The 25898-nt window shown below is 43.3% G+C and overlaps 1 protein-coding gene across 1 annotated transcript in view; it reads left to right on the top strand.

The window, feature by feature from the left end:
- diaph1 (diaphanous related formin 1) overlaps positions 1-25898 on the top strand; it is a 348897-nt gene that overhangs the window by 69499 nt on the left and 253500 nt on the right. Inside the window, exons 2-10 of the mRNA XM_078551232.1 lie at positions 6270-6296; positions 11054-11197; positions 14355-14456; positions 15828-15958; positions 19778-19861; positions 21338-21398; positions 22233-22372; positions 22703-22811; positions 24721-24831. Of these exons, the coding sequence (XP_078407358.1) occupies positions 6270-6296; positions 11054-11197; positions 14355-14456; positions 15828-15958; positions 19778-19861; positions 21338-21398; positions 22233-22372; positions 22703-22811; positions 24721-24831 (909 nt within the window). The remainder of the gene's footprint in view (positions 1-6269; positions 6297-11053; positions 11198-14354; positions 14457-15827; positions 15959-19777; positions 19862-21337; positions 21399-22232; positions 22373-22702; positions 22812-24720; positions 24832-25898) is intronic.

Raw genomic sequence — 25898 nt, 5'->3', positions numbered from 1 at the left:
AAGCTTTTGTTAGATCATTCTCTTGTTGCCTGGATAAAATTGTCGCAGCCTTTGGACAACCAATGGTATACAGCAAGTTGTCGGAGAGTACCACGCTGAATGACTGACTGACTGGTTTATTGGGCTCAGCACTGGAATAAGGACCTAGTTTATATCTCAGAAGTTCCTGCAGTGGGGTTTGAAAAAACACCATCTCTACCAGAGGAGAAAACCATCAACTGAGTCAAGCTGGCAGTTGAAAACAAAGCTTGTGAATTGGGTTATAAAAACTACCCAGCAGGTCGGGCAGCATCTGTGGACGGAGAAGCAGAGTTGATGTTTCAGGCCGATGTTGCTTTGCTGATAGATTGATATATTGGTTTATGCTTTGGCAGACACATTGCCGCCTCCATCTGTGTGTTACAAGAGGACGGTTTTGTTAATGTTTTGGCTGGCTGATGATTTTTCTGCTGACTGACCCATCTGCTTGCTACACCCCTGTGATAAAAATTCTGTATCCTGAGCTTTCAGTCTTTTATAAGATTTGCAGCTTGTCAGGTGAGCAGGAGTGAGGTTCAGGAATCCTTTTCAAAATGCTGTTTTGTAAGTACTTTCTAACAGCCCCCATATCTTGGCAAAACTGTGGCTGGGCTGTTGTGGCTATACATCGAGGCTTTCAATATATCTCGCCTACTGCTGCTAAATTTCCATCCACTGGCTCAGTAACGAGCAAGGGACTGAATAATTTCACTCCACTGTTGTTGGTTTTAAACTAGCCTGGCTGCTTCATTCTGCTACATCCCTTTCCGTGGCAAAATGGTCTTCACGCTGAAATAAAAAACAAAAATTCTGGAAAATCTCAGTAGGTCTGGCAGCTTCTGTGGCGAGAGAACCAGAGTTAACCTTTCTTCATATGGAGTCCGACGGACGCGAAACGTTAACTCTGTTTCTCCCTCCACAGATACTGCCAGACCTGCAGGGTTTTTCCAGCATTTTCTGTTTTTATTTCAGATTTCCAGCATCCGCAGTATTTTGCTTTGGTCTTCGTGCTGGGTATTCAACGCTTCCTCGGCTGCCTTGCTTCATGTACCTCCTGTGTGCAGGGCTGCAGATGGTACCCTGTGTTTCCATTCTCGAAATGTGCCGTAAGCATCGTGGTTGCTCCCTGTGGACCTTCTGTATAAGTATTTGATTCTCATCCGAGCCATGTCCTTATATGTCACTGGATCCTCTCCGTATCCCTGTCAATCAGCTCATCTCTGCTGCTGTTACCTTTTGCTCACCAACCCTTTTCGTGGTCCAGCACTCTCGTAATATGGAGATAGCCATTGCATCACAAGCTCTTTCCCTTGGTTTTTACCACTGCATCCTTGGCCCTTCTGTATCCTGCTAAATTTTCAGAAGCAAACCTCATAGCACTCCTGAGATCACCTTCACAACTCCCCCGTTCTCCACTGCTAATCGGCCAAGGCTTACAAACTAACTTACTTGCGCTAAAGTAAAATGCACATGGAAACCTGAAATGAAAACAGAAAATGCTACAAGCACTGCAAGTAAATCGGGCAGCATCAAACTCTTCCTAAAAACAAAAAAACTGCGGATGCTGGAAATCCAAAACAAAAACAGAAATATCTGGAAAAACTCAGCAGGTCTGGCAGCATCGGCGGAGAAGAACAAAGTTGACGTTTCAAGTCCTCGTGACCCTTCAACAGAACAGAAGGTCCACAGGAAGCAACCACGATGTTTACGGCACATTTCAAGAATGGAAACATAGGGTACCATCTGCAACCCTGCACACAGGAGGTACATGAAGCAAGGAAGCGTTCTGTTGAAGGGTCATGAGGACTCGAAGCGTCAACTTTGTTCTTCTCCGCCGATACTGCCAGACCTGCTGAGTTTTTCCAGGTATTTCTGTTTTTGTTTTTTTTATCAAACTCTTCCACCTGTTCAATGCTAATGAAATCGGCCACGGAGACCAGTGGGCTCCCGTATAGTACTTTGTTGCTAGTTGTGAAGCAGGTGACCTTAAGCAGGAGATGTGAAAAATAATCTGGAACTCCTGCCCTTGAATACTATCTGGTGACACCTTCTGAAAAATGCACAGGTAGATGTCAAATGAAGACAAAATTTGACTTGATGGCAGTGCTTTGCAGAAACCTAAAGAATGATTGTAACCCTGGAACCACAGCCTGACACAACACTTTCGTAGTAGTTAAGTGGGGCAGCGTAAGGTGTATAATTGATAAATTATCTTTACAAATTGATGTATTTGCTTTACAGCAGTACCCAGAAAATCAAACTTAATCATGAAATACTTTTTGTGGACTATTTATGCATTTCAAAATGCACCACCCCCCTCTGGTGGAAGCAATCCAGCACTGCATCTAAATCACTAGTAATTTATATTGTGGGCAGAGTTTCACCAGCATTTTAAATAAAATGCAACAGCATTTCTATTTGAGCATTTGCATTCACTGAAACACTTGGTAGTAGAGTTAGTCTAAAAAGGACCCCATTTTATTTAAAGGTGAGAGAAAGAAAAAAACAGGAAATTATAGACTGTCAATTGAACATTTGTTTTGGGTAAGTTGTTGGAATCTGTAATCTATAATTAAGAACCGAATGACTGAGCAGCTGGAGAAACTTGAGCCAACATAGATTTGTAAATGGTAAGTCATGTCTAATGAACCGAATTGAAACTTTTTAGGAAATAACTGAAATAGAGGACAGAGGAATGCCTATTGGTGTGGACTCCTAGAAGGCATTTGATTAGATTCCATATAAGAGACTGTTTAACTAAAATTAAAGCTCATGGAATTGAAGGCAAGTTATCGACTTGCTTAGGAGATCGGTTCGATGGTGAAAGGCATAGATTAGGGATAGCATACTTGGTTTGGAAGAACTACAAGTGACCCATGGAGATCTGTGTTGGGGGCCTCAACTGTTCACCTTACTTAGTAATGACTTTTTCAACACAATCGAGACCCTAACGTCCAAATTTGCAGATGACACAAAGATTGATGGTTTCACCAGTAGTGTAGATGAGCACATAAAATTACAAAGACACGGATAAATCAAGCGACAAAGTGGAACTATGGCAGAAGGTCAACCATTAGACCAAGAAAAGCTAGATCAGAGTATTATTTAAATGCTGAAAAACTAGGAATAGTGGAGGTTCAGAGTGTTTTGTGTGTCCAAAACATAGATCACTGAAATGCAGCAGTCAGGTACAAAAATAATCATAAAGGTTGATAGAATATTGGTCTCTTTGTCTAGAGGGCGAGAACATAAAGGGGAGGATGTCCTGCCATAACTTTACAAAGCCCTGGCTTGAGCACATCTGGAATACTTAGAGCAACCTAGGAGTGACATATTGGTTTTAGGAGTGAAGTGCAGATTCACTATAATAGTACCAGAGTTACCAGAAAAATATTCAGAACAACACCAGGAACTCGTCATTGCATTCTTTGATGTGACCGAAGCATTTGACTCAGTAAATCGCAAGGCTCTGTTGATTGTGCTCCAAAGATCTGGATGTCCAAGAAACCTCATCACAATCCTACAACTGCCTCATGATGACTTTTTTAATTCAGTCATGGGATATGGACATTGCTGACTGGGCCAACATTTATTGGCCCATCCTTAATTGCTCTTGACAAGGTGGTGGTGTGCTGCCTTCTTGAACCACTGTGTCCATGTGTTTTAGGAACACCCACAGCGCTGTTAGGAAGGGAGTTCCAGGATTTTGACCCAGTGACAGTGAAGGAATGACAATTTACTTCCAAGTCAGGATGGTGAGTGGATTGGAGGGGAACTTGCAGGTGGTAATGTTCCCATGCATCTGCTGCTTGTCCTTCTAGGCAGAAGAGGTCACAGGTTTGGAAGGTGCAATTGAAGGAGCCTTGGTGAGTTGCTGCAGTGCATCTTGGAGAGGTTATACACTGCTGCCACTGTGCATTGGTGGTGAAGGGAGTGAATGTTTAAGATGATGGATGGGGTGCCAGTCAAGCAGGCTGCTTTGTCCTGGATGGTGTTGAGGTTCTTGTGTTGTTGGAGCTGCACTCATCCAGACAAGTGAAGAACATGCCATCTCACTCCTAACTTGTGCCTTGTAGATGATGGACAGGCTTTGGTGTGTCAGGAGGTGAGTTACTCTGTGCAGAGTTTCCAGCCTCTGACCTCTTGTAGCCACAGTATTTATATGGCTAATCCAGTTCGGTTTCTGGTCAGTGGTAACCCCCAGGATGTTGATGGTGAGGATTCCGTAATAGGAATGCCATTGAACAGGGAAGATGGTTAGATTTTCTTTTGTTGCAGATGGTCATTGTGTGGCACGAATGTTACTTGCCACTTATCAGCCCAAGTCTGAATATTGAGCATGTTTTGCTGCATATGGACACATGACTGCAACTGTCTTGAGTGAAACAGACACCTTCAAAATTCAGACTGCGGTCAAGCAAGGCTGTGTGATAGCCCCATTTTATTTACAATCTAACTGACAGTGGCCATTCATCTCATCAAAAAATCAATTGCTCTCTTGGGGTCAGCATTAAAACTGTCTAGATGGAAAGCTATTTAACCTCAGTTGCCTCCATGCCAAAACTAAAATGACTGCCATAAATAGTCATGATCTACAGTTTCTGGATGACTGCTGCATCGTTGGCCAGATTTGCAAGCCAGCCTTGATCTCTTCAATTCTGCACAAGAAACTTGGCCTGTCCTTGAAAGTTGCCAAAACAAAATTCGTACATCAAGCCACATCCGGTGAGCCAAATATTCCACCTCCCATCTGTGGCAAAGAAGAGACTCTGGAATATTTGTAGCACCTCCCATACCTTGGCAACCATCTCTCTCAAAAGGTCACCATTAATGAGGAGATCCAACATCTTATCAACTGTGCCAGCGCAGCCTTCTATAAACTACAGCAGCCAGTGTATGACATCCGCAAGTCCACACAAGTCCTAGTGTACCGAGCAGTTGTTGTCACCACACCCCAGTCCTGCAGTGAGACCTGGAATGTGTATTAGTGACACATTAGAGCACTGGACAAATTCCATCAGCAATGCCTCCACCGCATCCTCTGGATTCAGTGGGAGGACCATCAAGCAAACGCTTGCGTCCTTCTTGAAGACAGTGCCACAAGCATACAGGCAAAACCCCGGCAAAATCAACTTCAGTGGACTGGACACCGTGTCCGGATGGCTGAAGAGAATCTCCGCTGCCGGGATCTATTTTCTCAACTCAAATGGCCAACGATCCAGGGAAGATTAAAGACACTGTGAAGCTCTCCTTGAAGCATGGCAGCATTGACATTAAAGACTGGGAGGAGTTTGCTACCCATCATTCAAAATGGGGACAAATTGTCCATCACACTGCAGCACAGTTTGAGTCCAAACGCCTTAATGATGAGGCAGAGCAGCGACAGAGGAGGAAAGAATAGGAAGCAAATCCTGCACACCGGATCCCACTACCTTGTTGGGCATCCTGCCCCACGAGCCCAAAACAAAGGTATGCGGGTCAAGAATGGACTTGCTCAGTCTCCTGAAAACCCATGGCAGGAACTTGCGACCTTGAGTAGATGTCATCCTTGAATCAAGGGACAGTAGATGATGACCAGAGCTTCCACGGATTAGATTATGAGGACAGATTACAATGGCTGGGTTTATATTTCTCACAATACAGAAGGTTAAGAGGTGATTTGATTGACGTTAAGAATTTGAAAGGAATTGCTGGGGAGATAGACAGAAACTTTTCCCGCTGATTGGGGAAGTCGAGGGCAAGGGGACATAACCTTAAAATCAGCCAGGCCATTCAGGAGATTAGAAAACGCTTCTTTCCGTAAAGGGTGGGAGAAGTGAAGAACACTCTCCCACAAAAAGCTCAACAAAAGACGAAGCTGTAAAAGTCAAGCCTGGTGGAGAGCGTTTACGATACAAATCAGCCATTATCTTACTGAATGGTGGAGCAAGGCTTGAGAGGCTGAATGATGATCTCCTGTTCCCTATGTCGGTTCCTGATGGTGGGGTAAATTTTGAGGGGATGAATTAAAAATAATCACCAAGTGCATTGTCGCAAGTGCTCCCTTTCTCTATCTCTGTCCCGCTAATTATGCATTGGAATTAAAATGCTGATTCTACCTGATATGATGGAATGATTTCCTTCAAGCTGCTGGACGGGTGACGGTGCTGTTTTTGCAGAAATGTGTTTTGGGTGTTTTCTGAGCTGTATTTTCTCCTTGGTGGTGGGCAGACACTTATCTGTTTTTCTTTCTATTTGCTTCCAATCTACAGACCTTTAAGAAGCTGATTCCTGATGAGGTAAGCATCATGCATGTTTTTATTTTGCTCTACTCTTTGGCTATACTTTCATATTTTTGTAACTTGCAAATTACTGTTGAAATGAACATTATGTTCTGCAAACTTTATCTATTTTGCTTCTATGATCAACTGCAAAATGTCTAACTACTATAAACTGTTACTGTGGAGTATGGAACTTGGAGTGTTATTTACAATTGGATTTCCTACTATAAACATTTAGTGAGATGTTGTTTTCTTGTATATACAACCTAGTCAATCTCATTGCACGCAGATAAGCTGTTTTTAGGTCAAGCAGGGTGGGGAGGATGGGAGTAGGGTGGGGAAGGGAGAGTTGGGGCAGGGGGAGTGGAATGGGAAGGCTCGGAAGGGTAGGGAGAAATTTCATCCAGTTGGGAGTACAGTAAATCCTCATTTAACGTTGCTTTGCTTCAACTTTGCTAAGTTAATGGGGCCTGTAATCTCGTTGAGTTTCGTTTTTATGTTGTTTCTCACACGTGACCCGATTGGCGCCATTTTGGAGTAGCCCCTTCCCCCCCACCCCAATCTCCAGGTTATGGCCTCGTTTTTTTTCCCCTCACCGCTCCGGCCTCCGGGTAGCAGGCTCTTACCCCCCTCGCCCCCGGCCCCAACCATCGGGTTCCGGTCTCTTCCTCTTCCCCGACCTTCGGGTTGCAACCCCCCACTATTGGACCTGTGTTCGCATTCGAGATCCAGACCAGACCCGATCCGAAGCCAGAGCTGCGGTGTTGTGGAAGTGCAAGTCAGAACTGTGCAGATGTGCCTTGCTGGGGCTGCCACAATTCATGTGCTCCTGCCTCTCTGCTCTGCAGGCAGGAGATAAAACAAGAGAGTGAAACCAGACGGACCAGCCAGCATCGACCTAGGCACTGGAAATGACAGTGGCAAACCTAGCCCTGTCCAGCATGCAAAGTCCTCCTTAGTAACATCAGGGGGCTACTGCCAAAATTGAGAGAGCTGACTCGCATACTAGTCAAGCAACAGCCTGACGGAATCATACCTTAGAGATAATGTCTTCCACACTACCATCGCCATCCCTGGGTGTGCCCTGTCCCACCGACAGGACAGACCCAGCAGAGGTAGTGGCCCAGTGGTATAGAGTTGAGAGCGAGTTGTTCTGGGAGCCCTCAACATCGACTCCGGACCCCATGAAGCTTCAAGACATCAGGTCAAACATGGGCAAGGAAACCTCCTGCTGATTACCATATACTGCATCCCCTCTTCAGCTAATGAATCAGTACTCGTCCATGTTGAACACCACTTGGAGGAACCATACCCTATGAGGGCATAGAATGCACTCACCAAGAGTGGCTCAGTAGCATCACCACAGACCGAGCTGCCCGAGTCCTAAAGGACATAGCTGCTAGCCTGGATCAGTGGCAGGTGATGAAGGAACCAACAAGAGGGGAAAATGTACTTGATCTCATCCTCACCAACCTGCCTGCTACAGATGCATCTGTCCATGATGGTATTGGTAGGAGTGACCACCAGCAGCCCTTGTGGAGACGAAGACCCATTTTCACGTTGAGGATACCCTCCATCGTGTTGTGTAGCACTACCACCGTGCAAAATGGGATAGATGTTGAACAAATTTAGCAACTCAACTGGGCATTCATGAGGCGCTGTGGGCCATCATCAGCAGCAAAATTGGAATCTGTAACCTCATGGCCTGGCATATCCCTGACTCTACCGGTACCACCAAGCCAGGGGATCAACTCTGGTTCAATGAAATTTACAGGTGGGCAAGCCAGGAGCAGCACCAGGCATACTTAAAAATGAGATGTCAACCTGGTGTAGCTACAATACAGGAGCACTTACTGCGTATGCTGTTTGGCATGCAAGTGATAGACAGAGCCAAGCAATTCCACAACCAATGGGTCAGCCATGAATGGTGGTGGGCAACTAAACAACTCACTGGAGGAGGAGCAGGGGGCTCCACAAATATCCTCATCCTCAATGATGGGGGAATTCGGCACATCAGTGCAAATGATAAGGCTGAAGCACTCGCAACAACCTTCAGCCAGAAGTGCCAAGTTGGTGACCCATCTCGGACTCCTCTGGAGGTCCGCAGCAGATGCCAGTCTTCAGTCAATTCCATTCACTCCATGTGATGTCAAGAAATGGCTGAAGGCACTGGATAATGCTACGGCTATGGGCCCTGACCATATTCCGGCAATAGCACTGAAGACCTGTACTCCAGAACTGCTGCGCCCCTAGCCAAGCTGTTCCAGTACAGTTACAACACTGACATCTACCTGGTAATGTGGAAAGTTGCCCAGGTACGTCCTGTACGTACAAAACAGGGCCAATCCAACCCAGCCAACTACCGCCCAATCCGCCTACTCTCGATCATCAAGAAAGTAATGGAAGGGGTCATCATCAGTGCTATCAAGTGGCACATGCTTAGCAATAACCTGCTCGCTCACGCCCAATTTGGGTTCCGCCAGGGCCAGTCGGTTCCTCACCTCATTTCAGCCTTGTTTCAAACATGGGCGAACAAGGTTAACTCTAGAGGTGAGGTGAGAGTGACTGTCCTCGACATCAAGGCAGCATTTGACCGAGTGTCGCATCAAAGAGCCCAAGCAAAAGTGGAGTCAATGGGAATTGGGGATAACTCTGCTGGTTGGAGTCATACCTAGCACAAAGGAAGATCGTTGTGGTTGTTGGAGGTCAGTCATCTCGGTTCCATGAAATTACTGCAGCAGTTCCTCAGGGTAGTGCCCTCGGCCCAACCATCTTCAGCTGCTTCATTAATGACCTTCCTTCCATCATAAGGTCAGAAGTGGGGATGTTTGCTGATGTTCAGCACCATTCATGAGCTCTCAAATACTGACACAGTCCATGTCCAAATGCAGCAAGACCTGGACAATATCGTGGCTTGAGCCGACAAGTTAAAAGCAAAATACTGCGGACGCTGGAAATCTGAAAGAAAAACAGAAAATGCTGGAAAAACTCAGCAGGTCTAACAACATCTGTGGAGAGAAAATCAGTTGACATTTTGAATCCTTATGACCCTTCAGAGCTACAGAGAAGAAGAAATGTGATGAAATTTATACGGCTTAAGGTGGGTGGAGCAGGTAAAGCAGGTTAGAAGGCCAGCAATAGGCGGAGGCAAAGGAGAGATTGCAAAGGTGCTATGAACAAAAGGACAAAGGGAGTGTATTAATGTTAGTGGTAAGGGCTAAAAAAAGGTGCTGATAGTGGCATAAAGGTTACAAGTATCAGCCACTAACAGCACCTTTTTTTTAGCCCTTAACATTACCATTAACACCCCCTTTGTCCTTTTATTCATGGCATCTTCACAATCTCTCCTTTGCCCTCACCTGTTGCTGGCCTTCCATCCTGCTTCACCTGCTCCACCCACCTTAAGTGTATAAATTTAATCATATTTCTACTTCTCTGTAGCTCTGAAGAAGGGTCATGCAGATTCGAAACATTGTTTTTCTCTCCACAGATGCTGTCAGATCTGCTGAGTTTTTCCAGCATTTTCTGTTTTTCTTTGGGCTGACAAGGGGCAAGTAACATGTGCACCACACAAGTGCCAGACAAATGATCATCTCCAACAAGAGAGAATCTAGCCTCCGCCCCTTAATCTTCAATAGCATTACCATTGCTGAATCCACCACTATCGACATCCTGGAGATTATCATTGACCAGAAGTGAACTGGACAAACCACATAAATACTATAACTACAACTAACCTCCTGACTCCCCAGAATCTGTCCACCATCTACAAGGCACAGATCAGGAGTGTGATGGAATAGTCCCTACTTGCCTGGATGAGTGCAGCTCCAACACACTCGAGAAGCTTGACACCATCCAGGACAAAGCAGCCCCACTTGATTGGCACCCCATCCACAAACATTCACTCCCTCCACCACCGACGAATTTTTCATGGGGCAGTACCTTCTGTTCAGCAGGTGGGGGGGGGGGTGCCTGTTCACCGACGCTTAAAATGACGCGGGGTGACGTTGGGTGTGTGTCCCGACATCACCCCGCGTCATTTAGATTTTCAGTTTGGGTGCGCAGCCGAATCGGCTGTGTGCCTGCTGAACTATCAAAGGCCTATTAAGGCCATTAATAAAGTAACTAACATGATTAATGGACTTGCCCGTCCAAACTTAAGGTTGGTGGGCAGGCCGGGAGCCCAGGCGGGCTTCTGAAAAAACATGAAACCTCATCCACGTGCGGGATGAGGTTTCATGGGGGTATTAAAATTTTTATAAAATCTTTAAATAAAAGAAATTGACATGAGTGGACATGTCAGTAATTTTTCTCCCCCTTTTTTATTTAAATTTTCAAACCAGACCCGATCTCCCTGAGGCAGCGCTTTGCCTCAGAGAGATCTGTGCACTCTTTCGTGCACATGCGCGAAATTAATTGGCCCGCCCATGTAAAATGGCGGCGCGCCCCCAAAGCAGTGGTGCCAATCAGTAACCTGCCAGCTCGCGCCCACTCCCGCAAATCCCCCCCCTGCCCCCAGACTGGGGGAAAATGTTGCCCGTAATGTAAGGAGGGAAAGGGGGCTTGCATAGTGTGATAGTTTCCTCCATAAACTGGTGACAATAGTTTTTTTTTAAAATGGGTAAATGCAAGCTAAGCGATGAGCATGCAAGAAATTGCTGCACAGATCTGTTGTTGATTACCCGGCTAGATACAGAATTCACAGTGCAGATGTACTTGTGAAACGCTATGGGGAACTACAGTATATTTAATTCTTTTCTGGTCCTGTCTTGCAGCTGGAACGATTCACCAGTATACGGAAGAAGGAGAAGCCATACGTCCAGTCAAAACATCCACCAACACCAATTAATGAAACCCAATCTTCTGCGCTCTTTACGCTGTCTGATGAAGAGGTGCTTGCACTGTTTGAGCAGATGTTGGTAGGTGCTCAGCCCTTCAGCCTTTCACTACATGAGATTGGATCGTTTAAAACCTTTTAAACATGCTGAAAATGTGAAATAAAAGTATAAAATGCTGGAGATATGCAGCAGGTCCATCAGCGTGTGATGAGGGGAATAGACGGGCTTACATTTGAGATGGAGACAGCTGCTCCTTTCTTGCCCGACCTTCCGATTTAGGCCGGGTGAGAACAATGTGGTTCAGCAGGTTCCCGAGGCCTTGTGTTGAGGGCAGCTGAGTCGGAGGTAGGGAAGCCACATCCCGTTTTTTTACTACCCTAGCTGCTGTAAAACAGGCAAGTTTAAAGGTTCAGCCACTTTGAGAAGCCAGGGAGAAGGTAAGTTTGTAAACTAAGTGGATTGGGGGTGAGGAGGGGATGAGGAGGGGGGCGGGGGGTTAAGGTCAGGTGGTGGGGTTGGGATCAGGTGATCAGGGTTAGTCAGTGGGGTGGATCAGGTGGTAAGCGGGATGGTCAGTGGGGGGTTTGGGTCGGGTAGTCGGGGGAATGGAGTGACGTGAGACCGGTTTGGTGTGGGGGGGTGGGGTTGTGGATTTAGCAGGTAAGTGGGGGTGGTTGGGGAGTCCCACGGGGGAAAGGGTGGATCGGTGGGGCTGGTCGGGGAGTCCTGTCCTGTGGGGGTTGGGGGTCACGTGGGGATGTGGGGGCTGTGCTGGGTGGGTGTCAGTACTATAGTTACCCAGAAGTTAGAAGTGGCTTTAATTCTTCTAACTTGTTCTTGATGTAAGACTGTCGGAACCATCCAAAGTTTGCAATTTATATTGTACTTTTGGGTGGTTCGAGTTGCAGGGCAATTACCCAACTGAAGTTCAAACCTCCTGGGCAATTGCCATGCAGTCCTTACCTAAGGACTTCCAGTGGCTGGGGTGGGGGGCTAGTACAAAATGCATCTTTGGGGCACCCCGCAGTTACAACGCCCTGGAACTCGGAAGTTACGGGCCATAAACATACCTTTTCTCTCTTCTCATGCTGACCAGACTTTGTGCATTTACAACATTTTGAATTGACAGATATGTGAGTGTCAAAGAAATTGTGATGTGTTTGGAGAGGTATCTCTTTAAGTTTAACTGTACTTCCTTGAAGTTTATTGAATTACATGGGATTGCTTAGTAAAAATGGCACAGAAATAAGCTATTTGGCCAAATTAGTCCATGTTCCACTCGAACCTCCTCCCATTTTTCCTCAGCTAAACCTATCATAACCCCCTGTTCCCTTCTCCCTCATCTGCTGGTCTAGCTTCTCCTTAAATGCTTCTGTACTGATTGATTTAACCACCCTCTGTAGTAGAGTTCCACACTGACTTATGTCATTGAAGAGGAATTTCCTTCCCCCTGAAATCGATTAGGGTTTTTATTTTGTTTACTCTGGATTTTTTTGGAGACTGCCGTGCAATAGCTGGCAGATAGGGTGAACATTAATGGACCTGATGGTATCTTCCCATTCGTTTCCCAAGTTCATATTTTGTTTTATATAAAATCACAGGGCACCCTTTTTAATGCAATGGAATATTAATTGTCATTTGGTAGTACAGAACTTCAGTATTGCTGAAAATAAGGGACATACTGTTGAAGTTTTCGTCTTCCACTCAGGACAGATTTGCAAGAATACCAAATGTAAAGAGAACAACAATTTATGCTGCATGAGAAGAGTGCTGATTGGTTGGCAAGTGGACTCTGGTAGTGGTGTTGCCATGGAGAATGCACCAGGGAACAGTTAACTGCCAGCTTTTGTTTAATATTCCTTGACCAATCACAGTCGACCTGCCTGGTTTGAATTTCATTTGTATTGTAAGACAAGTTAAGCTACAAATTACCAGTATTCACTGAAGCAAGACAATTAGGCAGTAGGGTAGGTAATTAGGTCGTCTAATGTGCTATTGAACCACATGGAAAGCCTTGGGTCCAATTCATTTTTGGATTCTGGTAAGAACAGGAGTACAATGTAGACCCAAACTTTGTAATGGTCCTTCAATTTATTGTATAAAAATATTACTTGAAAAGTAACTCTATTTTGATCAAATTTGCTGTGGCTTGTGAGAATGTGGAACTCACTACCAGTAGTTGAAGCAAATAGCACAGATGATGCATTTAAGAGGATGCTGGAAGAGCAAAAACCCACTATCAACATCCTGGGGTGTTACCATTGACCAGAAACTGAACTGGACTAGCCATACAAATACTGTGGCTACAAGAGCAGGTCAGAGGCTGGAAATCCTGCAGCGAGTAACTCACCACCTGACTCCCCAGAGCCTGTCCACCATCTACAAGGCACAAGCCAGGAATACGATGGAATGCTCTCCACTTATCTGGATGAATGCAGCTCTAGCAACACTCAAGAGGCACGACGCCATCCAAAACAAAGCAGCCAGCTTGATTGGCACCCTCTCCACCACCGACAAATAGCGGCAGCAGCGTGTACCATTTACAAGATGCACTGCAGAAATTCGCCAAGGCTCCTTAGACAGCACCTTTTCAAACCCACCTAGATGCTACCATCTAGAAGGACAAGGGCAGCAGATACATGGAACACCACCACATGGAAGTTTCCCATGCTAGTATACTAGCATGGATCTGTTGGGTTGAATGGCATGTTTCTGTGCTGTAATTTCTATGTAAACTTGGAAGTGATGCTCCTGCTGTTGAAGAGGCATTGCCTTGTTTAGATCCACACAAGTAATGGCCAAAGATAAAAGCAAAATACTGCAGATGCTGGAAATTTGCAACAAAAACAGAAAATGCCGGAAAAACCCAGCAGGCCTGACAGCAACTGTAGAGAGAAAAACGGAGTCGACGCCCCGAGTCCACATGACCCTTCTTCAGAGCTGAGTAATGGCCATTTGAACAATGAAGCTGGAGAGAAGTTTGCCTATTCCTATACTGAAGTCCGTCTATAAGTACACCTCAGCTTGACTCGGAATCTTCCGGAAACAAAGTAGAATTTTGAAAAGCTTTATTGCTGTACAGGAGTATTTTTTTTTGGATTATTATGCTACAATGAATTAGGGAGGGCTTTATGAATGTGGGTCGTCAGGGGAAACAGTTGTAAGATAATAATGATCCCAACCACTAATTTCCATTTAATAATTAAATTGGTGATGTTTATTCTTTATCTTTTAATAGCTTGACATGAATTTGAATGAAGAAAAGCAACGACCATTGAGAAACAAAGATATGATGATAAAAAGAGAAATGGTTTCACAGTACCTGCATACCTCCAAAGCAGTAAGTACTGCACTATTTCTGCTGCTAATGAACTAGAGAGGTTCTATGAGTTTTAATTTCAAGATTTAGTGGTTTATGTCTTGACTTAATTTAAATGCACTTTGGGATCCTGTTTTATTGCACTGTATAATATATGTAAACTTTTACCACAGACCTATTTGAGTTCGTGAAATAATTAAACTTGTGACTTTTATGCGTTTCAGGGGATGTTCCCGCAGAATTTAACCTGATTTATTAACATTTTGTGTGACCTGTTAGTCCTGCACACTGATTAACATTTAATTGGCTGGCAGAAGGCCTTGTTCCATTGGCTCATATAATCCTAATAATAATTGATTGACATCTACCTGGAGGCTATGACCATATACATTTATTAGCAATTTTAACATAGGACAACATCCCAAAGTGCTTCACAGATCAAACAAAAATGTATGTAGAGCCAAAGTGGGAGATATTAATGACAACCCTTTGGTCAGTAGATGGGTTTCAAGGGCAACCTCAATTAAGAGGATAGTAGAAAGACAAACAGCTTTGGGGAGTGCGTTCAAGGTTTTGAGTCTAGATGGTGAGGCCACTATTACGAACAGTTCCTCCTGCCCTCCCTCCCTAGCTTCAATCTGAATCTAATATGTTGTGCTTTATGAATTAATTGGTGCCAAGCTTGAGGCGAAATATACCAATATGCAGGATTAATCTTCCTAATTTTGAACACAAATGTCCTTTTTAGGAAGGTCATTTGCAAAAGGACAGCTATTTGTATTGGGGAATTCCGTACAGATTGTTTCTTCCCTTCAGTTCAACAGCTAACTCATTACACAGATATTGTAGAGGAAGAATCGCTGACTGTTTGGTTAACATAGTAATTACTTTCTGAAGAAGATATGGAATTTTGTGGAGTTTAAATTCTTATCAAATAAGTTTATTGCAAGGATGAATAGCTTTCTTATAATGCAACTCTGGGAAGGAACGTACAAGTTAAAGGTGATTGGTTGACTTTTGTTAAGTGGTAGAACATCTCTCAACAGAGGTAGTACCCCTCCTTTTGAGCTCAACATTGCAGTGTTCAGTCAAAGCTTTGTCAGATTAATGTTTTGGTTCCCAAGAATTGATTGCACATCTTCTGGGCTTTCAGAATTCACACAGCATTTTTTAAAAGAATGTTTTCCTCTTAAAACATCAAGCAAGTCAATACAATGCAATTTTTAGCCCAGCTGGTGAAAGCCAGGGGTACCTAAATGAATAAGTGTTTGACCGACACTCCTGGTTAAAATAGAGGGAGCCTGAAGCCCTACTGTTTGTTAAATTCTACCGCCCTCAGTTGTTCAATCTGAGTGAAGTCTTTCTTATGTCGAATTCACTTTTCTCTTTTAGGGGCAAAATCAGAAGGAAAGTTCCAGATCAGCATTGATGTACATCCAAGAATTGAAGTCAGGAGTACGAGATACTCAGCTGCTAAGTTGTTTGGAGTCCTTGCGTGTTTCTCTCAGCAATAACCCAGTCAGGTAATGAAAATAATAGGATTCCACCAGTATGGATCGGTAAATTTGTAAGCAGCCTTGCGTAGTGTCAGATCTAGTTTGACATCTGAGATGCCTACTTTTTAAAAAAAAATCCATGCCTGCTCATCGTAGCTTGTGTGAGGTCTCGGTTGAAATGCTGACTTGGATATGACATTGGGAGAATGGCTAGTCTCAATAGGCATTTCTAATTAATTTCTTCATGTATGTTGAAGGTGGAATGAATGTTCTATTATTTAACAAAATGAGAGTAACTGCTTTATAAAGTTCTTTGAGCAAACAATATCTGCAAAATGCTCCCCCACTGATACCTCTACCATTTGCCCGGCTTCATTCCCTAAACTTAAGTCCAGGACCGCCCCCTCTTTTGTAGGACCTTCTACGTACTGGCTTAAAAAACTCTGCTAGATGCATTTTAAGAATTCCGCTCCCTCTAAGCCTATCACACTATGACTAACCCAGTTAATGTTGGGGAAGTTGAAATCCCCCACCATTACTACCCTACTATTTTTACACTGGAGCACTGTGTACAGTATTGGTCACCTTATTTAAGGAAGGATGCAAGTGCTTTGGAAGTAGCTCAGAGAAGGCTTACCAGACTGATACCTGGAATGGATGGGTTATCTTATGAGGAAAGATTGGACAGGCTAGGCTTGTATCCACTGGACTTTAGAAGAGTAAGAGGTGACTTGATTGAAACATATAAGATCCTGAGGGGTCTTGACAGGGTGGATGTGGAGAGGATGTTTCCTCTTGTGGGAGAATATAGAACCCGGGGTCACTGTTTAAAAATAATGGGACGCCCATTTAAAATGGAGATGAGGCAACATTTTTTCTGAAGTTTGAGAGACTTTGGAATTCCTGTCCTGAAAAGGCAGTGGAAGCAGAGTCTTTGAATATTTTTAAGACAGAGGCGGATGGATTCTTGGTAAGCAAGGGGGTTAGGTTATCAGTGCTAGGCAGGACGCAAATTTGAGGTTACTGTCAGATCAGCCATGATCTTATTGAATGGCGAAATAGGCTCGAGGGAATGAATGACCTGCTTCTGCTTCATATTCCTATGTTGTACCCACCTCCTTCTGGCTCGAGTGGGAGTGCTGTACACGAAACCAAGGCTGACTTCTTTAAGACACAGTTTTAGCTTCTTTCGCAGCTTAGAGTGACATCGCGATATCAAACTTTGGAACCATAGAAAAGTTACAGCACAGACGGAGGCAATTCGGCCCATCTTGTCCATGCCAGCCTGAGGACACCCAGGTGCCCTTTCTAATCCCACCTTCCTGCACCTGGCCCATAGCCCTGCAGCTTACAGCACTTTAGGTGCAGATCCAGGTACTTTTTAAAAGAGTTTAAAGCTTCTGCCTCTACCACCAACTTGGGCAGCAAATTCCAGACACCCAGTACCCTCTGCGTAAAAAAGTTCTTCCTCATGTCCCCCCTACACCTTCTGCCACTTATCTTGAATCTATGTCCCCTGGTTCTAGAATTCTCCATCAAGGGAAACAATTTTATCTTGTCCACTCTATCTATTCCTCTCATAATTTTGTACACCTCAATCAAGTCACCTCTCAGCCTTCTTTGTTCTAAGGAAAATAACCCCAATCTATCCAATCTCTCCTCGTAGTTTTCTAACGCTGGCACCATTCTTGTAAACCTCCTCTGCACTCTCTCCAGAGCTATTATGTCCTTCCTGTTTCTGTTAATTAATCTGGCATCCCTGGGACTTTTATGCTTTCCTTTTAATGTTTCTTGGGAGCCTTCAGTGCTTGATTTTGGTGACATCGCATAACCAGCTTTGTTCATTTCAGAACAAGCAAAAGGATGAAAAGCTGTGCCCTTAGCTGGCACAGTAGTACCATGGACCCAAAAAAGAAGATAAGGTGTTCAGAATCAAATATTCTGTACAGTATTGGCATATAAGAGGGTAAAGAAAATCCTCACAACCTCAACTTCACCTTGTGTTTACAGCTAATTACGTACTTTTAAAGCGTGGACTCTGTTGTAATATAGAAAGCATGTCAGGAACAACTTGCATTTATATAGCACCTTTACTGTAGTAAAACTGCCCATAGTACTTGTTATGGTACAGCTAATGGGAAATGCGGAGTTGTTCAAATCGCAAAGGGAAACTTGAAACAACTGCCACAACTTGTTTTGCAATTTGTATAAAATTTGAGATGCGTGTCCTGAATTCAGCAGTAATAATACTAAGTCTTAAGTTTTTCCAAAACTAGATTAAAAACTTATTAATAAAAGAAATGACTTTAAATACATACATATATCTAAAAATAATAATTTCTAAATCCCCTAATCCACCTAACTCAGTTACACTTTCGTTAGGGCAACAGTAAGACACCAGATTTTAAAAGACCCAGGCAAAGAAACATGGTAGCCTGAACAAGTGGAATTCTAAGTGAATTTTCTTAACTTCAGTCCTTTGAAGACAGCAGTTTGAGGCATAGATGCTAAAGGCTTTTTCACACAATTGTAGGATCTTAAAAATGCCTTCCCCTACGCACAGCCCTTGCTCCTTCTTTATGCATATCTTTCTCTTCGAATGCAAATACCCATTGTTTCACTATGTCTTTGGACTTTATCTCCCTGATAATAAAACCCCCTCATAGCACTAAGTTTTATTAGTAACCTTTGGGGAAAAATAAACACACTTTCTAAATTTCACCTGGCCAGGTGACACATTTCACCCCTCCTTTGAAAACAATCTAGTCTGGGTTATTTCAAAATGCAAATATTCCCTTGACGCCTTTGTTTCTAAACTTCCCATGTCTATCCAATTAACATTTCAAACCTAACCTCTCTTCTTTAGATCAAAGCACCCAAACTAGCTGCCTCTAATTCAATTAAATCTCACACATAGACACATCCCACTATTACTCTATTTTACAATAAATTCCAATAACTATGAGAATTATTATATATCCTTGACAGTACTTTGCAGAAGTGTAATCGGACATTAATTGATGTCAAGGCAAAGGAGGTTTTTAGACAGAGTAGTGAAAGCTTGGTCCAGCAATAGATTTTGAGGGGCACTTAATAGGAGGAGATGGAGGTTTAGGGAGGGACAAAGTGAGTGGGGGATCCACAGATTACACTTTTACACTGAATGCAGTTTCAGTGCCCAAGTTGATTCTGAGATCCAGTGCATCCTTCAACATAGACCCACACAAGGCATTACCTTTACTAAAAGAAACTTGGTTCCTCCAGAGTTGTCAGCTTGTCTGCACTGACACCTCTGAAAAGCTTTAAATGCTGTGAAAAATGTGCTAGCCTAACAATTCCTGGTACTCGCAGCCATGTTAAGCGTTTGTTCCCTACACACAAAACTACAACTTGCCAAATTTATTTTTGAGTCCTTAACCTGAAACTGTAAGGAACGGTTAAAGGTTGTTTCTAATGTCACTCAGGTCACGATAAGGCAAAAACAATAAACCTAAGAAATCCACTGACATGTGTTTGGCTGTTATTGAACATGGTGGTACCCATTAATGTCAGGGAAACACTGGGATGATTCAGCGTTGAGGAATTGATGCCTTTGGTCGACATTAGCAATTCATTGACATCTGAGAACATTAAGCTGTTACTTGAACCAACTGCTGCCAACAATAGCCTTGCCATTGGGTCCCTTCAGGTTACCTTCAGAGGTGGTCTAAACTAAGAATAAGCATTCCTCAGAGTAACATTGGAAAGCCTACCGAGCCATAACCCAAGAATTGTCTTATATCAAGCCTAGCATTGTGCTCCCTGTGTCTGCAAACTGCATAGAATAATTTTTTTTTCTTTAAACAGTTGGGTGCAGAACTTTGGTGCAGAGGGGCTAGCAACACTACTGAACATATTGAAAGGTTTGCAGGATGAACTGGATCCTCCAAGGTAAAGTAATCACACTACTTTATTTTTAGTGATCACTTTTTTGCAAATATGCTTGAGCTTGTCTTTGTTGACGTGACTTCCTTAAATCAAATATCTCTATTAAAAATAGTACATAAGTGGCCTGGTTTTCAATTTTAGAATGGACTCATTTCAATAGGTAAAAACAAAAATAAAAACAAAAAACTGCGGATGCTGGAAATCCAAAACAAAAACAGAATTACCTGGAAAAACTCAGCAGGTCTGGCAGCATCGGCGGAGAAGAAAAGAGTTGACGTTTCGAGTCAAAACGTCAATTCTTTTCTTCTCCGCCGATGCTGCCAGACCTGCTGAGTTTTTCCAGGTAATTCTGTTTTCATTTCAATAGGACTCATTTCAAACCTTGTCTCATTTCCAACCATTTCCCTTCTTTAGAAACTAGTTAATCCCAAGAAAATTTGAAAGTATCAAGTGCGCCAAAGGGTTCACCTGTTAAAGATACTGACCCTTCTAGCAATGAGGGATGGCCCCAAGTGCAATCCCTGGTCTGTGTTAAGTTAGCTGGTCTCATGTTGAGATGCTACAGTTAGCAACAGAAACTCTTTTGTTAGGAAAGGATAATGGGAAACTTCTAGACACCAGGTGACCCATGGTAGTGGTGATCTGCCCAAAGGCTGGTCCCCTGCTCATTTCTCTACAACTTGCTATCCTGTGCTTTCCTCATCAGTTCCTCTTAAGAGCCTCGCATTTTCAATTTCAACGAGCAATAGGACTAGGGAAAAGAATACATGAGGTGGTTTCTTGTTGCATTCCTCATGTGTGCTTAAAGGAAACACATACTCTTTTCCTGAAGCACCCTTTGTCTGTTAGCAGCTGTTGACCCTCGAAATACTAGCTCTTCTGCTATCATAACCAAAAATTCACTGGTTCTGCAGTAGGCCATGGTTCGTAACCTCGACCATGTGATCCTTGCCTGGGTACTTAAGTGCAGAATAAAAAGCGAAAATGCTGCAAATGCTCAGGACATCCGGCAGCATCAGTGAAGAGAGAAACAGGGTTAACATTTGAGGTTGATAGCCTTTCATCAAAACTGGCAAAAGGTTAGAGATGCACCAATTTTTAAACAAGTGCAGATGCTGGGAAAGCAGGGAGGCGAGGAAAGAACAAAAGGGAAGGTTTGTGATAGGGTGGAAGGCAGGAATGACTAAATGACAAAAGGGAAGAGGGTGCAGTGCAGTTGGGGAGTGTTAGTGCAACAAATGAAAGATGGATCATGTGGACTTATGGGACACGTATGGATGTCAGCTAGGTCAGTGCTGAGCTCGGAGGAAAGGTCCTAAAACCTGAAAAGTGGACAGGCACTTTTTCCACCGATGCTGCCTTTGCAGCTTCTTCTGTGCTAGTTGACTTATTACAGTTGGTCACAGGATTAAAAGCACAATTGGGTACAGCACCAACTTCTCCGTGCATGTATTAATATTGCATAATTCTCTTTTGCAGTGTGAACTACAAAATTCAACATGAAATTATTAGGTGCCTTAAAGCTTTTATGAACAACACGGTGAGTGTTTCATTAATATTGGATAGATTGGTGTTGGACCCACTTGATAGAACTTCAATTTCTTAAAACTTGGGATTTTATTTAGCTCCTCATTAACCTTGTTCAATTACCAGTAAGCACCAAATATTATCAGCCATAGACTAACTCGGGAATGCAGAAGTGGGGCATTTTTTGCTTTGCAAGAGCATCAGAAGCTCAGATGTTTCATTGGTGCTGAGGCTGAAGGAATGTTCATTTTCCGACTGCAGCGTCACTGAAGACATCGTTTTTGGTGGCTCACCGCCACCTTTTCAAGGGCAATTTGGGATGGGCATAAGTGCTGGCCTAGCCAGCAATGCCCACATCCTGTGAAAGAAATTTTAAAAATAAATAATCTCACAGGTGCCTTCATTTTTGGATACGCCCTCCCTCCTCTGGGTACTGTAAATTTTATGGGAGGGCCTCCTATGGTCTGCAAGATGTGCAGCAATGTGCAGCTGGCAGGAATTGCACAAAATTTGACCCAGGCTGTAACCACTGTAATTCGCCTCTCTCCCTCCCACCCAGCTCTGTGCTACACAGCGTTGGCTGGCTTTGAGGTTTCCAGCTCGTTCATGGCTCAAGGCTCTGTTGGGATTAGCAGCTCCCCTTCCGAAGCGAGGAATTGAAGATGTGTAAATAAAACAAATAAATAATTTGGACGTGAACAGAGGGCCCCGTAGGATCTGAGATGAGCAAACGCGGCTTCATGTTTCTTTGTTAAAACACAATTTATCACTGGCAGCTTATTCTTAATTTATTCATGAGCCCTTCTTGTGGAAGGTAATGTGATTTTCTTTTAACTTCACTTTGCAGTATGGGATAAAAATGATGCTGGATTCAGAAGATGGCATTCTGCTGTTGGTGAAAGCCGCAGATCCCAATGTTCCAGCCATGATGATTGATGCTGCCAAGCTCTTGTCTGCAATCTGCATCCTGCAAGGTCCTGAGAATATGTAAGCACATGATTCTTTAAAAGCAACAATTGTTGCACAAGATTCAATAACAGAGATACATTGATACTCGAACCATTGCATGTATTTTGGCTATCGTGGCATAGCCCTTTTAGATGAACTGCCACTAATTCTGAGAGTATTTCCATGTGCAGAACTGAGCTTTTTTTTAAATGTCCCATTTTATGAAGCGGTGTTTGTGCAGTCAGATGTGAATGTTAAAAGGAAACAGAAGGTAGAAAGGTTAGCTGTGCGTTGTGAAGTGATTATTGGAAATTGAACTTTTTACTGGTTGCTTCATGCTGATTTTGTATTCACACACTCCCCTTCTAGACATGAAAAAGTACTGGAAGCAGTGACAGAAAGAGCAGAGCAGAAGGATTGTGAAAGGTTCAGACCACTGTTGGATGGATTAAAGGTCGAACAGAGCATACCGCTGAAGGCAAGTCATACTTATGAGAAAACAAATTGGACAAAAACTCAGTCCATTTTTTAAAAAAAATGCCCTGATTTATATTGGAGCTATAAATTTGTTTCATTGGTCCTGTTATACTTCAAATATACCCTTCACCCATTTCAGGATACACTAGGTTTTACCACATGCATGATGCTAGTGATGGAGGTGTGTGGGGTTAAGGTAAAAGTTTAAACATCCAGGATCCCCAAATGATATTACTCAGCCAGTACAAATAGACCTTTAACTTACTGGTTACCCTGTAGTGTGAATCTAACAAGTTATGTTTAATATTGATATTGATGCATCGTGGCGAAGAGCAAATTCTGGGACATTGTGGTGGCACCATTACCAAACCCGTTACTGAGATCATCGACTAGCAGAGTAAATAACATATATTCCAAATACCTTTCAACCTCTGTGAATTTTAAATGTTTTTAATTGCTGTATTCTTTTGTGAATAGGTATTAAGTATCAAATATATGGATCTGTTAGTTGTAGGCTAGAAATATGGCACCATGTCTTCAAGAAGTTTGTTGCTGTTTCTCAAATGGCAGAATATCTCTCACTGGTGAAGTGTCTCCCAATAGCATATGGATGATGGAATCAGCAAAGAGTGAGGGAGCTAATGCAATGATTTAATCTGGATTTCTCCATGGGACAGATGCCATATCGAGTTCAGAGCCTCATTACGTGCTTTAGATTATGTTTTAAAACCTAGTCATTCTGTTGCCCTTTTGGCTGATGGGCTGCATCCTAGAAGAGGAAACCCATGAAATCACCTCTTTTGTGTCTGCGTAAAGGGACTTCAATCGGCCTTTTCAACCCACACCAACCCAGTTGAATCTTAAATCCCCCAGCAAGCTCCTCGGTTGTATTGTATCGTTCCAAGGAATTGGTTGCAACAGTTCAAGAAAAACATCTGCCGCCATCACATCAGAGCAACTTGGAACGCCCAATAAACACCAGCCTGGCCAGTGATGACCCAATCCTTTTTAAAATTTCACTTTGTTCCAGTCACCTTCATTCTCAACAATCAGCTTCATTGCAATTTTAGGATTTATATATTTTGTTGCCATGGCCAATTTTCTTTCCCTCCACTCGTGTTTTATTTTTTTCTTGGGGTTTGATCTCATGAGGATTGTCAGATTTCCACTGACTGTGAGCTTTGACAGTGAGGACCATGGGGTGGATCACACTTAAGCCCAGTTCACTTCTGGCTTATCTGCCTCCTATGCCGATTTTCTAACAGGGTTTGATGAAGAGGTAAAAGGGTTAAATTATGAGGGCAGGTTGCATAGACTATGCTTGAATAGAGCAGATTAAGATATGATCTAATTGAGGTGTTCAAGATGATTAAAGAGCTTGATAGACAAAAATTATTTCCTCTAATGGGAGGGTTCAGTACAAAGGGGGCAGAGCATTAAAATTAGAGCCTGGATGTTAGGAAGCACTTATTCACACAATGGGTAGTGGAACTCTGGAACTCTCTCCCCCTAAAAGCTGTTGACACTAGGGGTTCCATTGAAAATTTCAAAATTAAGATTAATAGATTTTTGTTGGGTAGTGGCATTAAGACTGGAGTAGATTGAATTTGGGCATAAATCAGCCATGATCTAATTGAATAGCAGAACAGTCAAAGACCCCCTTCTGTTCCTAAGTAAATTCAGGTGGAGGAACCCAGACTGATGGCTTATCTTTTCTGCTCAATTGTAACACCCTAACTGCTGGCCTAGCTGAGATCAGCAGCCTTGCCATAAGTTAAACCTGGGACCTTCTTGGTTCTTTTGAATTATTGCTGCTGTGTAAATTGTGATAATAATTGGGTTTTTTGTAATGAGGTATCGTCAGTACAATTGTCTTTCAACTGCTCGGGAATTCTTTTCTCTTTGGCCAGGTGGCATGCATGCAGTTCGTTAATGCCCTCATCATTCCTGCAGACGAACTCGATTTCAGGATTCACTTGCGGAGCGAGTTCATGCGTTTAGGTCTCAATCGGATCTTACCGGTAAGCACACTTTGTTAAACCCCCTTTAGCCGGTTGGTGAAAGAAGAAACCAAAGCTAATCTTTACTTGGAATAGATTTATTCACAGTGTGAAATATTACGGGCATGAACCTCCTGATTCGACTCAGCTGTTGTGCACCTATGTACTTAACTTCTAAGCAATTTTAAATGAACTTTGTTCATACAAACTTTCAACAATTTAAATTGGGCAGATGATTTGTAAGTAAAATAACAATTGGACTCGAGAAGGAATTGCCTAAAATCCTTGGTCAGTGAGGCTTGTTTTAAGGGGGATGTTAATGGAGGAGAGGGAAATGGAGAGATGTTGGGGATCACAAAGGGAATTCAATTGGCTGGATGCGTGGTTATCAGTGCTGAGGCAAACTGAGGAAACACAATCGAGGTCAGCATCAGAAGCCCTAATGAGTTTTGGGATTGAAGGGATGGTGGAGAAGTGTCAATGCTGGAAAAGGCCACAGAGATTCGGAGAGGTGAGGTTGTGGTGAGATTTGAACAAGTGAATGGAAGTTTTATTTGAAGTGTTGGGAAAATGGAGAACCAGGGTAGATGAGCAAGCGCAGGGATGATGGTGAATGGAACTTGGTACAAAATGGGTCAGAAGAAGCTTAGATGAGCTGAGGTTTATAGATGAGAAAGGATGGAAGGCCTGTCAAGTGCATTGATAAAAGCATAGATGAGGGTCTCAATAACAGTGGTTGAGGTAGAAGCAGAGTTGGACAATGTAATTGGGTGGAAACATTTAGTCTTTGAGGTGGAGAGGATATGGAGTCAAAAACTCAGTTTGAGACCTTCATTAGTTGCTGAGGATGAAAATGTTTTGGTTCAGCCTGAGACTGTGGCTGAGATTGGGGGTGAGAAGGTTAGAGTTGGTGATGAGGGAACAGAGCTCATGGCGGGCTGCAGATAATGGCTTTGAACTTTCCCATGTTTAACTGGGAGAAATTGTGGCTGATCTGAGGTTGGATAGTGGACAAGCAACCTAGCAGCACAGGCAGTGAGGAGGTCAAGAGAGCTAGTGAAGTCATAATACTCACTGTTACCAGCTTG

This window comes from Cetorhinus maximus, chromosome 10 (assembly GCF_964194155.1).
Source record: "Cetorhinus maximus chromosome 10, sCetMax3.hap1.1, whole genome shotgun sequence".
Lineage (NCBI taxonomy): Eukaryota > Metazoa > Chordata > Chondrichthyes > Lamniformes > Cetorhinidae > Cetorhinus > Cetorhinus maximus.
Note: the sequence above shows the minus strand (reverse complement) of the source record. Positions and strands in the feature narration are given on the sequence as shown.